The sequence below is a fragment of the Denticeps clupeoides genome, chromosome 12 (assembly GCF_900700375.1).
Source record: "Denticeps clupeoides chromosome 12, fDenClu1.1, whole genome shotgun sequence".
Taxonomy (NCBI): Eukaryota; Metazoa; Chordata; class Actinopteri; order Clupeiformes; family Denticipitidae; genus Denticeps; species Denticeps clupeoides.
In genome coordinates, this window is record NC_041718.1 from 8919837 (window position 1) to 8936291 (window position 16455).

At 40.0% G+C, this 16455-nt stretch overlaps 1 protein-coding gene and 1 long non-coding RNA gene across 3 annotated transcripts; one reads left to right on the top strand and one right to left on the bottom strand.

Moving 5' to 3' along the window:
• Nucleotides 1-2050: 2050 nt before the first annotated feature.
• On the top strand, nucleotides 2051-4924 carry LOC114801304 (uncharacterized). The gene is made up of 5 exons (XR_003751478.1): nucleotides 2051-2381; nucleotides 3263-3434; nucleotides 4016-4481; nucleotides 4574-4644; nucleotides 4811-4924. It is a non-coding gene; the product is annotated as an uncharacterized LOC114801304 (long non-coding RNA).
• A 2956-nt stretch (nucleotides 4925-7880) lies between these two features.
• On the bottom strand, nucleotides 7881-16229 carry smpd2b (sphingomyelin phosphodiesterase 2b). Of its 2 annotated transcripts, none has more exons than XM_028999425.1 (11): nucleotides 16091-16229; nucleotides 13973-14074; nucleotides 13792-13888; nucleotides 11639-11715; nucleotides 11133-11226; nucleotides 10208-10297; nucleotides 10052-10134; nucleotides 9842-9974; nucleotides 9595-9699; nucleotides 9288-9450; nucleotides 7881-9116 (listed from the first exon to the last, which is right to left on the bottom strand). In XM_028999425.1, the coding sequence occupies exons 2-11, from the start codon at nucleotides 14035-14037 to the stop codon at nucleotides 8707-8709; spliced, it is 1317 nt and encodes a 438-aa protein (XP_028855258.1). In that variant the 5' UTR covers nucleotides 14038-14074; nucleotides 16091-16229; the 3' UTR covers nucleotides 7881-8706. The 2 variants fall into 2 exon arrangements, with proteins under 2 accessions (XP_028855258.1, XP_028855259.1); XM_028999426.1 differs by lacking the exon at nucleotides 16091-16229 and adding an exon at nucleotides 14525-16072.
• Between the last annotated feature and the right edge of the window lie 226 nt (nucleotides 16230-16455).

Genomic DNA, 16455 nt, shown 5'->3' on the forward strand with positions numbered 1-16455 from the left:
AAAGTGTAGTATAGAGCATGTCCATGTTTGGAGGTACTGGACAGTGCAGAGTAGGTTTTAGTCCAGGGTCAAGGTCTACATGGCATAATAATGCTGTTAAAATTAAATAAATAAATAAATAAAAACGGCCAACTGTGGTCAGAGTGCACGTTTATTGATTTGTCTTATTAATAAAGAGGTATTGGTTATGTTTAACAGTACGTCTGATGAGAATTGTCAGTGAGAGTAGGTTGATAGGAGGAGGCACTAGATCATGGAATTCTCTCAGCCTAATAACTACACTGTAAAAAATGTCCGTAAATTTAACAGTAAAATACCGTATAAATGCTACAGGATACAACCGTATTCCTGAAAACATGGGATAACCGTAGAATTTACAGTGCAAAACCGTAATCAGTTTTACAGAGTAAGACCTTACATTTAACAGTTAAAAACATACGAAAATACGGTTTATTGCAGGAAAATTAACAATATACTGTATTATCCATTACAGAAAAGACATGAATTTCATGTTTTTTACATGTGCAAAAATGTGTTTTTGGAACATTCTTGTGTGAAACTCATGGCATCAAATGTGAAAACCCATGAGATAACATGATGTTATTAAACCTGCTTGTGTTGATTTCAGTCAATGCTCTCTAAAAAATGTCATGAAGAAAAGCGTTTCAACATATTCATGCCTTGTAATCTGTACACATTGGAAATGTATAAGTAGTTACTTTACTTTACTTTACTTTATTTAGCAGACGCTTTTATCCAAAGCGACTTACAAGAGGAAGACACCAGCAATTCTCGTTCGATTTCAATAGATTTCTATAGTAGTTGTTATCATAAAATATTGTATTGTAGTGTTTTAAAGAACCACTCCTCTGGACTGGAAACGTTCTAAGGGTGTACTCACACTAGGCACGGTTGCCGAGTACGAGTCTGGCCTGCACTCACATATGCTTTCAGCACGCTTACGTCATTATGGTGGGCGGGGTTTCAGGAGAAACAGGAAGAGCGGCGCTCTCGCTGATCGCATTCGGTTGGCTAGATGGTTTGATGCCGTCGACAGCGTAATACCATTGGAATTGATCTTTTTCGTCTGCAGAGCTGCCAGATTTAAGGTGCATCCCACACCTTTAAATACTGTGCCTGCAGTATTTTAACCTTGTCTCGGCACTGTCGGTGGTTCTTTGGTATCCCCGATGAAGAAGATAATCCCGTATTTTGCAAAACATATCGGAGTTTTTATGCGTTTTGTCCACCTGTTGTTGTATGCTCTCATCTGCCCAAATTTCCAACAAACATTGCACCTTTCCCTTTCCCCGCCATGTTGGTTTTGGAACGTCGCAAAAACGTGACATCACGCGTACTGTTCCGTGCTTCAGCACGGTTAGCGCTCACACTTCATGCGAACCGCGCCCGGGCACGGCTCGGAGCACTCACACTAGTCAAACGAGCCGCGCTTTGGTGGTCAAACGCACTCGGGCACGGTTCAAACTGCCTAGTGTGAGTACACCCTTGGTGTATGTGAAGAGCTCTCGTTTGAATTAAGTAAAGAAGTTATTTCTACAAGACGTTTCCTGCAAGCCGTCCTCCCTCTACACCCCGACATGACACATGCTTAAAGTACAAATCAGCCTTTAGTCAACATGCTAATAACCAGAAAAGATTGTAACTTTATGCGCTATTCTTATGTTAAAATTGTGTGTTTTGATAGGTGTCCTGCTGTGTCCAGTGTATTGTTTTGCTGTAATTAGCAGTGGTTTTACTTTTTAGGGTGTGTGAAACGAAATCTGAAATTCTACGCTCTGTTTTGTCTCTGCTCTCAGGAATTAGTTGAAAGTATTTGAAAGATACCGTTAAGCATCGTCCAATCATGATAAAATTGCGCCTTGGACAAAGAATTTGATTGGCTGAGCTCTCATTGGCGCGGAGCGTTTGCGTTTCAGCACGTCGGCAGTGGACAAGTGGCGAACGATTATTGCTTTGACTGAGCAGAACTACAAACTGGTGGGAATGTGAAGTAATAAATGTGTCTGGGCAAATTGGTAAGTTGAATTAAATTGTTTGAAGAAGTGTGTGGTTTTAAACACGAGTAGCATGTACCCTGTTTGTGGCGCATTATTATATATCTTCGCAGCGCATGTAAAACTTAGTAAGATTTGCAAGCACGATGTGAAACAGCATTTAGGTTGTTAAGTTAAAGGGACTCTTTTGTGCATTGCAGGGGACAATTTGGGGTCTCATAATATCGGTGGATTCACAGAAAATTTCAGTTTTTCTGAATATTTCTGCAGGTATTGCCGGATAACACGAACAGATTTTCAAACAGATCCAAATGCATGTGGACCTCAGCGCACTCTTACAGTCTGAAGAACAACAAAACGCTGAAGGTATAATATTTGACTCAATTTTTAATTCATTAAATTACTTCAATGTTTGTGTGCCTGGCCTGCCACCTTGTTTAGGCCATGACATTTTTGAGGGTATCCTTTCCTATGATTTAGGCCTTTACCTGAAGTACTTCATAAAGTAGAAAAAGTGGTTCACTTATTCAATTCTGAATAGACTCATTAAGAAATTTAAGTACAGTGGCTCTGATGCATTGAGTAAGCTATGTGCAGTAAACTCCAATGGAGTAAAGCTTTCTGGTCAGGCTATTCAGAACTGGAATTTTCTAAGACTTCTTCCTGTGATCATGTGTGACAAGGTGAAAGAGCCCACAGATGATGTTTGGCAGTTGACCCTTCAGCTAAAAGACATTGTGGAGCTCATTTGTGCACAGAAAATTTCATTGCCAGAGGTTGCGTACCTTGACGTTCTTATCCAAGAATATCTTGCTTGTAGATTTTCTTTCTTTCCAGGACATAGGTTAAAGCCTAAGCATCACTACTTGCGACATTACCCTGCACTGATTTTAAAGTTTGGTCCTTTGATCAGGTTGTGGACAATGCGCTTTGAAAGTAAGCACAGTTACTTTAAAAGATGTGCTAGGAACTTAAAGAATTTCAAAAACCTGTGCTCCACTCTCTCTGAAAGGCATCAAATGTACCAGGCCTATCTGTCAGAAGGGTCAATGTGTGATCTAAGTTTGAGGGAAATGCACTGCATTTTACCCAGAGCTGTATGGTGATTCTGTTAAAGATGCAATAAGGCAGATTGGATTTACAGAGAATACCAAAGTCCCAGCAGAAGTAATGTACAGGGGTACGTTATACAAAACATTTTTTGGTTAATTTATAATTTATGTGAATTATTTTTGGTTGTTTTTCAGAAATGGGTGATTCAGAGCTAAACACTTTAAACATCAGCAATGCCATTGATGCTGTATTACCTGAACTCTCAATCGCAACTAAAAAATCTCTTGAGGACACCTTAAAGTCACTTGGAGTGGAGTCCCCAGAAGATTCAAGCCAGGAAATTTATTTCTGTTCTAAAGGAGACCAGTAAGTCCAAGTATTTGTTTCCATTACAAAAAAGGGATGGTTTAATATTAAAATGAAAATTCTGATTGTTCCAAAATGTGTATACATTTCTTTTTCTGCTAAACACAAAGGAAGATATTTGGAAGAATGTCAGTAACCAAGCAGATCTCATTCCCATTTACTGCCTGTTTGGTTACTGGCTTTCTTACAAATATCTTCCTTTGTGTTTAGCAGAACAAATAAATGCATACACGTTTGGAACAATCTGGGAGTGAGAAAGGATGACAGAATTTTCATTTTTGGGTGAACTATCCCTGTAATGGTCAGACATAATTATTACTTTTGTTACCTAAAAGTAGCAGTTTTGTTTTTTTGTTGTTATTTTTGGTTATTTGTTCTGTTTAATACATTTTATTTTAACAGTGAGGCAAAATATTAGTATGTCCGTTAAAGTAACTGTACAACTGTAAAAAGTTTGTCTGTAATTTACTTACTATCTTGTCATTCTAAATGAACACCTGGTTTTGAATAACAACAGGGCAACAAACTATTCCTGGTCCAACTAAGTACGTACCTATGTCTTTTTTTTTTTTTTTTTACAGCACAAATTTCTGAAAGAGGAAGTGAAGGTTCTCATGAAATCTACATACTAGAGTCAACGAAAAGATATCAACAAAGGAACAGACATGAAAACCCTTACTGAAGAGTGGCCATTTTTGTTTCAGGAAAGTGGAATGGAAGTGCACTTTAAAGACCTCACAGGGATACCACTTAAAGAGATCTTCCTAAACAGCATTGACACAAAGGGAAACAGGCTGTTGAACTTCATGAGGAATGTTTGTGCAACCAGGAACAAGCGTGTTACGAGCTGTCACAAAACTTCAAGTTTTGAGAGGACAGACAAATGGTTGATTCTTCTACTTCTCAAAATTCTTGACTTGATTCTTCTACTTCTCTCCTATTTTGATGAGAAAGAGGCGCTCCTTCTTCATTATGTAGAAGAGACAAGCCTTGAAAAGGATGAAGAGTTGGGAAACTTGCCTGTGACCCCTTGCATCATTGTCTGTGGTAAGTTTAAGTTTTATTCATATACAGTAACACCCTCAAAGCTTTAATGATTAAATGTTTATCTATAAAGTTGAGTTTATATATTTTAACAGTGGTGGTCTGTGCCTCCTCTTCTGGAAAGACACCTGCTTAACCCTCAACTCTGATTTCACAATAATATTAAGTGAGTATCTAGCAAACACAAGTGTCTCTTTTATCATGAACCCTATGTGAAATAGTTTTTCAGTGCAGTACAAAATAAACTGCAATTTGTCTAACAGTCATATTTGCAAATACTCTATTACCTTGCTACATGTACATAACTTCATTGCATTGAAATGTATCCACAGGACCCTCCTGCTATGCTGCTGATCGATTCATGCTCAGTGTGGACCGCAAGATTGTGAATGATGACATCACTACATTCATCGCTGCTGTTAGCCTAATGTTCGGCAGTTATTACTGATTCAACTTCACCACCCTACTGAATTGGCATCAGTGCTTGAATTTTTGCAAAGGTATGTAGAGACACCTAGTACCTCACAAAAGTGAGAACATCCCTTACATTTCAGCAATTATTTTATCTTCTTAAGGGACAATACTATAAAAATAAAATATGGGTATATTTTAGAGTAGTCAGTGTGGTGTTTGTATTGCAGTATATATGTTCGGTCCACTGAAAATAACTTTACATACATACATTAATATCAAAATAGCTGGCAACAAAAGTGAGTACACCTTATGTTTTACCAGATTTATGTTGTTTAACCATGCAAAGCCACATGTCCTCTTTATCATGTTCATGTTTTTGTCTGCTTGACAGGACCATACAAGTTTGTGTATCTTGTTTTGGAGCAGTTAAAATTTGGTGCTTTTAGTACGATTTTCTCATACAATTGAATGTTCAACATGGCACCTTATAGCAAAGAACTCTCTGAGGATTTGAGAATTAAAATTGTTGTTCTCCACAAAGATGGCCTAGGCTGTGAGATTATTTTCAGGCTTCTGAGTGTAACCCACCTTGCAAAACCTCTGTATGACCCTGACAACTGTACTGTAAATCGGTGTCAGATTGTTACCAATATTATAGCCTATAGCCTTGCTCATCTTTGTGGAGAGCAACAATTGTAATTCTCAAATCATCAAAGAGTTCTTTGCTCTAAGGTGCCATGTTTAACATCCAGTGGTTGGTATGAGATAATTGGACTCAAATCACCAAATTTTAACTGCTCTAATACAAGATACACAAATTTGTATGGTCCTGTCAAGCAGGCAAAAACATGAACACGACGAATAGGACATGTGGCTTTGCATGGTTAAACAACATACATCTGGTAAAACATAAGGTGTACTCACTTTTGTTGCCAGCTATTTTGACAATAATGGCTGTATGTTAAGTTATTTTCAGAGGGCAGGAAATCTATACTGCTATACAAACAGCACATTGACTGCTCTAAAAATATATCCATATTTCATTTCTATAGTATTGTCCCTTAAGAAAATATACTAAAATAATTGCTGAAATGTGAGGGGTGTACTCACTTTTGTGAGACTGTGTATGTGGCTCCATTTACAGAGGTTTTCAATGTTGTTTTTTCTTTTCAAGGTGTTTTTTCATCATCAATCCTGAAAAGGGCACAAAGGTGGTGGAAAAGAAGAACAAAAAACAACTCCCAGTGAACCCAAGAGTCTTCACCTTAATCTCTGACCTTTCGGATTACAAGTGGCGAGAGACATTGTAAATGGCCTGCAAAGGTGCCCAGCAACTTGTGTTGTTCCTTGTTCTGCTTTAGTAGTTATTAATGTAAATGTTCGACTTAAACTTTACCTATCTAACTAAAGTGTCAGTTAGATAGCGGAATCTAAATTTTAAATGCATAGTCTTGACCGATTTCTTGTCTGATTTTAAGACTGATCAGCAAATCCCGCCTCCATGTGAACCCGGAGTTATTACACTTATACAAGACTTGTCTGACCATGAATGGTGCTCACAGTAAGACTGTTCGATGATCCACCCTCTCTCACTCATCCGCCCACAAACATACATACATACAGACACAAACATGCACAAAAACATGCATTGCACACACACACACATACATATACACACACACATGTTCAAGCATGCATACACATACACACTCTGTAGAATATGTACTCTCTCTCTCTCACATATACACACACACAGACACACACACACACACATATTAATGATCTATAGTATGGTTCATCTTTGATGATCCTCTCAAACACATACTCCCCTACATGCAGTCATATGCACACACACACACACACACACACAGGGGGAGAGAGAGAGAGACTCACTCTTACACAGGCATATGTACTCTCTCACACACACACACGATTCTGATGCTCTTGTGAACCAATATTCTTAAGATAATGTTAAGTTTGATGGTTCTGAGGTAGTCTTGTGATTACCGAAAGTTGGGCTTTGATTCTTCATTGTTTATGACAATGTCACACACACAGAGAGAGAGAGAGACACTCACTCTAACACAGACATATACTCTCACACATGAAACATGTTTTATTCTGATGCTGTGTGAACATGTTTTATTCTGATGCTGTGAACCAATGTTCTTGAGATAATACGTTTGACGGTTCTGTGGCAGCCTTGTGGTTAACTAAAGTTGGGCTTTGTTTTTACAATAAAGTCTGTGTGGTTAACAGAATATCTGTGACATGCCTTTATTTCTGTTCCAATATAGTAGTCCTATAATAATGGTCATTTTGTAGTAAAATACTGTATGTTTTAGTGAAATCAAATGGGTTTTGATGTCCAATGTAAAAAAAAGTCCGTAGTTTTTACGGAAAAAAACTGGCAGCTGGGGTTACCAGAACAATTCCGTAAAATATACAACAAAACAGTAATTGCTTTTACCAAATAACATGTACATTTTACAGTTTAAACCAGCATATAACACACTGGACTTCTGTTATATTTACTGGTTTATACTGTAAAATTGACATGTTGTTCAGAATAACATGTACATTTTACAGTTTAAACCAGCATATAACACACTGGTCTTCTGTTATATTTACTGGTTTAAACTGTAAAATTGACATGTTGTTCAGAAAACATGTACATTTTACAGTTTAAACCAGCATATAAACACACTGGACTTCTGTTATATTTACTGGTTTATACTGTAAAATTGACATGTTGTTCAGAATAACATGTACATTTTACAGTTTAAACCAGTAAATATAACAGAAGTCCAGTGTGTTATATGCTGGTTTAAACTGTAAAATGTACATGTTATTCAGTAAAAGCAATTACTGTTTTGTTGTATATTTTACGGAATTGTTCTGGTAACCCCAGCTGCCAGTTTTTTTCCGTAAAAACTACGGGATTTTTTTTACAGTGTATAAGGCTTTACACAATGCTGCATAAGTATACAATTTTTAAATTTTTTTATATACAAATACAAATTACAGATAAAAGTGACCTTAATTTGTCTGACATGCCATTCTTAAGACAAATTATTGTACTCATGCCTGATGGCTGCTATTAAAAAAGTAGAACAAAGTAATAATATACATAAACAATTCTTAAAGCTTAATATCCCATAAAGTATTAGTCTTGAATTTTAATAGAAATTCCACCTGTGTGTTCTAGTTCTAATACTGATTAGGTTATATGAAATTATTCATTGATCTTAAAAAATAGTAATTAAAAATGTTTTACTTCTCTGTTGAAGAAAACATTTGATTATATTATGCATCTATTTTTGGTTGACCGTGGAGAGGTATTCTTTCTTCATCATTCTTCTGTGTGTGTGTGAGTGAGTGAGTGAGAGAGAGAGAGAGAGAGTAAAATTAAGTGCTGGAAACGTGCATACTAACTATTACAGTAGTATATTATGGTGTTATGGAGTGATGCCATGGATGGAGCAGGAGTGGACAGTACAGCATGACTGGCAGGAGAATTACAAGCCTCCGTCCTGCAGGGCTTAACAGTAAAATCATAATTTATGGAGGGGGGGGGTGGCATTATGCTGCTTCATTAATCCTTCCCAACAATAATGGATGGTACCGAGCTTTTCTTACATTCTGGGGATATTACAGCTGTTGAGGTCACTGGTCCCTTATGGGAAGAGTGAAAATGAAACATCTATATTTTGGGGAAGGATACATAAAACAATATTAAATGTGTATGGGGACAAAAGCGCCCAAAGTCTGTGTTTAGATTTTCTCAGAAATGCGATAAAACGAACTCTGGCCCTCAGCCATCTGGGTGCTCAGTGTTTGAATCGACACAGCGAGCTGGGCTCTTCTGTGGCGTCTCCAGCGTCTTGAGCTTCTCCTGCAGGCTCCCTATAGCCAGCCTCATCTGGTCCTCGGCCCCCTGCAGGGCCTTCAGCTCGGTGGTGTAGAACAGGTACAGCATGGAGGTGGAGAGGAGGATGGCGAAGCACAGTGCCCCCAGCAGGTAGAAGGAGGCCCTGGGGAAGGGCTGCTCAGCGGCCAGGGCCAACCACGGCACCATGGCGATGGCGAGCTCTAGCAGCAGAAGCACCACGCCCATAAACCCGGTGCGTGCGGCCGTGTGCCGCTTCCGTTCGGTGCAGTGAAGCCCCACCTTCACCTCGGTGCGGACTTCATTCACGATGTCCACAAGCTCGGGCAGGTTATCTGAGTGACAGGAGAAGGATCACAACCCCATTTTCTGTAATTATTCAAATATTCATTAGCAGACTTTTATTGTAATGGTTTCATTGCCGTAACATTGTGGTTGAATTGTTATTATTGAGATAAATAGCATAATGTTAAGTTATTCAGATGATATTCAGATGATTTTTGTACCTGTGGCCAATTCGTTGTCCCTGTCCTGTCTGACCTCCACTACAGGCATCAGCAGTAGCTGAGCACTGAGGGCTTCATGGTCAGACAGGGGGAACGGCTTTCCAGAAATTGAGCCTTTTGTGGTAGAGAGAGATTCACACTTCACGTCCACTTTCCCCGATCCCTACAATAAAATGGGGAAAAAAAACAGATAAATAATCCACACTAGAAACCTTTGCTAAATGCGACAGCAAAGCAAACAGAAATACGGTGCTGAAAAAACAACATTATATCACACCTACAGTATTCTGCAAATAAGATAACAAACCTTAAACAGGATATAATCAATTCTGATGCCCTTCTCAAAGGGACCCAGCTCTGCCTTGTTTATGAAGGGATTGTCGGAGATGAGTGTGATGCCATTTTCACATCCCTATCAGATTCAAACAATGAGCACCAAAAATTTTAATGCAGACAAACAGGCTGACAAAGCTAAGCTAGACATGTCTTTTTAAAATGTATTATTTCATAACTAGCCAGTATGTTGAGTTTAACAGCACACAAAAAGGACTCACATCAAAATGTTCGGTCTCTGTGTAACAGTCTTTGAGTCCAGTGTAGGTCCACACTAAGCGGCTGCCCAGGTCTTGGGGATGCATGTTCAGATCTCCTCCTAAAATGACTACATCAGCACCACTGGAGGTATGTCTGGGAAATTAAGTGAAAGTGAGACACAGTCAGTCTTCACGTATGGGTTCAGTGTGCAAGATAAGCATCTTCTGTACCGCACAAAGTGCTGCAGTTCCCAGGCCTGGACTACTCGGTGAGGGAGGTAGGAGTCCTTCTCTCTGCAGTATTCAGCATGCAACTGAAAAGTGGGGGAAAAAAGATGAACTTACTCTGAATCTTCCTTTCAAAAACACACACACACACACACTTACATGTGTAACGTAGACATGGATCTTCAGGCCGCTGATGTTTAGGTGGACCAGGCCAACCGCCTTCCCTCCAAACCAATCTCCATGGTGAGCCTGAGGTACAAACACAAACCTGTTTTCCAATTTGTTGTGTAAATGTAGTGAATTGGCTGTTTGTATATTTGTAACGATAAAAAGAGTTTGGAGTTTTTACATTCACATACAGTACTATTTTATACATAATTAGTGCAATATATCTATAAATGATTTAATCCTCAGATGAAATTTCTGTTTAGAACTGAAATGCAAAAACAGACGGAGACAAATGATCGATGAAATTTGATCAAAATTTGTAGGATGATAGGGTCAGACTAGCCTGGGTGCTACATTTATAACTCAGAGATCAATGACCTTAGTCCAATCTCTCAAATATCCTGTCCAAAGCCTAGTAGCTTTTTAAAGCGCAGGGTCCCTGTACAGGGGGACAGTGGGATAAATCCGGCCAGACCAGCTTCAGTGGAATATGGGTCAGCTGTGCTGCCGTTTTTTTCTACATCTGTTGCACGTTGTGTAATTCAGAAAAAAGTACCTCCTCCGACCGAAGGAGGTGGGCTGTCAGCCAGCGAGCTGGGTGTTCCTGTGGAAGCCTTTGTATTGGAACCAAAGCATTCCTAACAGAAAGACCTGAATGGCTGCTAATAGGCTGCAGGCTACGAAAATGGAAGAACACCTTAAATATGCTTCTGTCTATTTATTTCAACCAGATTACAGCCGTCTGAATCTAGTCGCCTACATGTAGCTTTAATGAAGCGTCTGAGCAAAGAAATTATTGGATCAAGTGGCATTAAAATGGGAAGAGCAGTTGCTTGCAGTTAAGAAAAAAAATGTAAGAAACTGCGAGGCAATGTGTTTCCCCTCCCCGGCACGCGGCATATAAACACAGACTCACCATGTATGGGTAGCCATTCAAGGAGTAGCGGTAGAGAAACGCCTCGTGTATTCTGTGTTTGGAGAACACGGCCAGTCCGCTTCCTATCACCCCACTGCAACGGAGAAACAATTTCCACACCCAGGGGTGACGAATATGCAGTTCATCTAAAAAAATGGACCTACGTTTTCAGCCGGTGGTTCAATACTAGCACGGTAATGCACGTGTGGAGAGACAGAGAAGAGTTTTCTTTTGATAAGGGCTTTCAGTAGACATTATGTCAATCACAATAACAACTCTGAGCCACAAATACCGTACTGGCCAGAATACCATATTTTTAAGTCTGGGGAAAATAAGTATTAAGTGTAAGAAGTGTTTAAAAGGGAGGTCTTATATTCAGGCCACAATCATTAGGGGACTGTTTACACATGCAGCACCACCTATAAAGCCATAAAAACACATTATAGATTAAAATGAACTCTGTCGCTGTCTGGTGCCCTTTGTAACAGGTAGGATAAGAACCTCACCTTTTAAAATAATAGGAATACGGATGGCAGCAAGCGAGGGTCTTTTTTAAGAAGAGGTAGTCTTTCTCGCTCCAGACCTGCAGCATTCAGCACAAAAGCAATTATTGAGTACAATAAATCAAAGCATTTCAACCCTCTTTTTAAATGTTACAAAATGGCAGTACAGTCATGGCCACAAATACTGGTTTTCACAAAGTTTGCTGCTTCACTGTTTTTAGAGCTTTTTCTCAGTTGTTTCTGTGGTGAATTATAATTACAAGCATTGTCTTAAATGCTTTTATTGACAATTACATCAAGTTTATACAAAGAATCATTATTTGCAGTGTTGGCCGTTTTTTTCCCAAGACCTCTGCAATTCACCATGTCATGCTGTCAATCAACTTCTGGTCCAAATCCAGACTGATGGCGACCCATTCCTACATAATCAGTGTTTGAAGTTTGTCAGAATTTGTGGGTTTTTGTTTGTCCACCCGACTCTTGAGGATTGACCACAAATTCTCAATTGGATTAAGTTTCGGGGAGTTTCCTGGCCGTGGACCCAAAACTTCAATGTTTTGTTCCCCAAGCCACTTAGTTGCCACTTTGGCCTTATGGCACAGTGCTCCATCATGCTGGAGAAGGCTTTGTTCTTCACCAAACTGTTCTTGGGGGGTTGGGAGAAGTTGCTGTCGGAGGATGTTTTGGTACCATTCTTTATTCATGGCTGTGTTTTAGGCAAAATTGTGAGAGAGCATCCCCACACATGAATGGTCTCAGGGTGCTTTACTGTTGGCACGAGGCAGGACTGCTGGTAGCGCTCACTTTAACTTCTCCGGACAATAATTTCCCCAGATGCCCTAAAAAAAAATATGACTTTACCCCAGTACTCAGCCGTCAAATCCCTGTACTTTTTACAGAATATCAATCTGTCCTTGATGTTTTTCTGAGCAAGCTCTGCACTGGTGCCACCCCGATCCAACAGCTGATTAATCTTTAGGAGACGGTCCTGGGACCCTGAAGTGCACAACACTTGAATTTCTCTCCTTGAAGTTTTTGAAGATCCGATAAATGGTTGATTTAGATGCAATCTTAGTAGCAGCAATATCCTTGACTGTGAAGCCATTTTTATGCAACACAGTGATGACTCCATGTGTTTCCTTGCAGGGAACCATGGTTAACAGAGGAAGAACAAGGTTTTCAAGCATCACCCTCCTTTTAAAGCATCCAGTCTGCTATTCTACGTTAACCAGCATGACAGAATGATCTCCAGCCTTGTGGTTGTCAACACCACGTTAATGGGAAGATCACGGAAATGATCTCTTATGTATTTATTACATTGTGAAGGACTTCGAAATTCATCTGATCACTCTTCATAACATTGCGGAGTATGTGCAAATTACCATAATAAAAAAAGGAAACAGCAAACTTTGTGAAGACCAGTATTTGTGTCATTCTCAAAACTTTTGGCCATGACTGCAGCTTAGTACCAAGTTGTCACCACATTTGTTTTGGCCTATAATGGAAAAACCAAAGAGATCTTATTGGCTGGTGGGTCAACTGGTAACCTGCACTTAGTGAAAATCATGGTGTTTGTGCAGCCTCTGCTTAATGCCTGTATTTTGGGAGAAGGGATGACAGTCGGTTGTCTCGTTCGCCGCCTGTGTTTCTCAGTGAGACGTCAGCATTTCTTTGTCTCTCTGCGAGCATTTATCACGCTGGGATCATGTTAACCTCTTCAGCAGACATATAGGAGACAACAATGAAGGTGTGAATGTGGCTACCTGGTGGTATTTCGCTATTATCCTGAGAACGGACACCCATTCTGCCGGTTGTAAATGTATCAACAAAAGGCTTGTGGGTGGTTCAGCTTTAAACCGATACCATTTAAACCAAAATAGACAATGAAACAGGAGCCCGTCTGCCTGGCCAAAACATGAAAAGGCCAGAGGCTTCGCGCTGTGGTGTTCACCCTACACTGATACAACATCTGATCAGAAAGGTGGAACTAGTTGCTTGTTAAAGGGGTTGCACATGCCAGCAGTGTGTAAGTATTAGCAGCGCACTGTGACACTGCGGTAGGGGATCTCCAGGAACGTTCGCTCCGACAAGCTGAGCAGGAAGATGAGCAAATGCCGGATTTCATTCGGAGTTCGGCGTTACATGGCATCTCTTACTTCTTGGAGGAGGACAATGTCATGATGCTCCCTACTCAGCACCTCCCCGATCATGGCATATCTCTCCACACAGTACTTGCTCATGTAGCGGATGCCCCTAAAAGGAAAGATTTTTAGTTTCCTTGTTAGGAAAAAACACTTTCGAAATGTTATTAGAATATTACTTTAAACTTGACCTCACCAGCAGTTGAGAGAGAAGATCCGAAGCCTGACGGGCATGCTGGTTGCCATGGCAAATGGGAGCATGCAGTCTGGGTTCAGTCCACTGCCCCAGTGTCACAAGCTGAATAAAGAAGAAGAAGTCACAGCAGCAAATGTAAAAGAAAGCAGCAAAGCATGTCCCAACTGCAGGATGATCTCTACAGCACAGGCTGCGGAGCTGCTCAACCACACAAAAGTCAGGTTCTTCCAACCTCGGATCAGAATTCAGGTCTGGCTTTCTATTCAAGAAGGTCAAACAATCACTGTTAAAGGCCAGATTGTCTTCAAACCTGGCCTGCAGGTAAAGGGCAGATGACCTCTGACGTCAGGTCTCTGAGGACTATACATTTATTTAAAGCACATTGTGCTGAAAGATCACAAAAACAGACTTGATTTTCAAAACAGATTTCAAAATGCAAAAAGACTGAGCCGGCCTAATACCTAAAAAGGTGTGAAAGGGGAGCCTGGCTAACCCCGACATGATGAGCACTGCAGTAGTACAAATAAAAGTTCTGATAAAAGCATGAATCACCTTTTAACCAGTCTTGCCAAGTCAGAACTTCTGTTAAAATGTTTATTGACGTCCACGCTTCGACAGCATCTAATCTTTAAAGCAAAACCAGTCATCTGCGCAGCAGTGGAAAGAGATCCAGCGTTTTCTCAAAATAAAGGAAGCAGACAGAGAAAAGAAGGAACCTGAGAATGAAACCGTGTGGCACTCCACAAGGCACATCACCAGTACCAGCACAGAAACGTCTGTCCGCCAAGAAAAAGCTAAAAGGCGCATGAATATGTGGATTGTATGAAGAAGGTCAGATGAGTTCTCTAGTGGTGCCTTTGAAAGTGTGCTATATAAAAAAAATTATGTGATTGTACGAAGCTGCAATAAAATGGTATGTGTGCACCCCTGAACAGTGGAGGAAGTCAAAGCTGAAAGAATAGTCCAACATGCAGACACATCAGATAGATGTCTTAGGCTGGTCTTAATCCAGGGGGACCATGTTTTGGTTCAAATGGCACAACAACAATGACATGGTTTTGTTTATTGGCCAAACTGATATAAATAATTAAGTATTATTTATTATAATAATTACAATCAAGGCTGAAATGGCTAATCAGTAATAAGTATTTACTGGCCATATTGTCTGCACATTCAGTAACTTAAATGATGATAAATACGTAGAATATCAGCCTTTTACGTGCAGACATCAACCCACCACTCATGCTTTTATTGGTTTATGAAGCATTGCTTTTTTAAGTCATGTTATAGTCTTGTTGTCCCCCTTGTGGAACAATAATTAAAAATAATAATTATTTTTATTATTACAAAATAATTATTATATTTTTTAACAATAACAATAGCCAGTCTTAATGGCGGACACTGCAAGAATATTGAAACGCACAAATAACAGTTTAGATTGGTATCTGTCTAGGCAGCATGTCCACCATTCTTTCATGTCCAAATTACAATCAGCACGGGGAGATCAGAGAACAGTCACTTCTTCTTTCAGCCTGGAGAAAAAAAAAGGAACTGATAGGGTTACTGAAGCTGACCGCCATCGATTTGGACTGCTGCCCCGGTGTAAACGAGAATAAGCCGGCACTGCACAAACCATGGTGATGATAACAAGGAAAAAGCACAGTGAAGCGTGCGGTAAATGGACTCATCAATCATTACATCAAGCACACAATAATTAACCAGACACTCCTTTTGGGGGTCAGTTACCATGGAGACAGACATGATGCCATGAGGCACATGCAAATGCAAATGCAAAAAAAAAAAAAAATCCCAAAAAGTCTTTTTAATTAAGACAGCAAAGCCATGTGATAAAAAAAAAATCGAAGTATACTATTACACAATTAAAAGTTAAAAATGAATTCACCCCAGATATGCTAATGTAGACTGAGACGCAGTTGGTTGGTTTTGATGGGTGTCCACAGCTCCGCAGTTACATTATCAGCTTATGGTACTAAACATAGAGCCGGCGACTCCCCGGCGCCATGCCGCTGCTCCTCCAGCCGACACAGTCATCTCTCTTCCTTACATTAACCATGACTGACCACGAAACAAGTCGAGGGGAAAAAAAGCACAGCTTACGTGGACAGTGTCGCGCCGTGAAGAGGGGGAGAAATGTTCCCACAAAAGAAGTATCTGTGGCGATTACTCGACGCTCTTTTACTGACCACTGCAGCTCCCCGGCAGGCTCTTCCGGCTGGAGTCACGTGGCGCAAACAGCAGCGTCCGATTGGTCGAGCCAACCCGCGAGCGAGCTTCCTGTTGGCTGGTTAAGTTCACGGGAAGACCGTGACCGTGAAAATTTGAATATTAGATAGGTTCCTCTCGCCTTTGGAAAAAGTTAGAAATATGTTTGCATTGCTTTTATCTGTTAGATCTGTGTTGTGTGTCTTTTGCTGTATGGTTATTTATATATATATATATACACACACACACACACAGAAAAT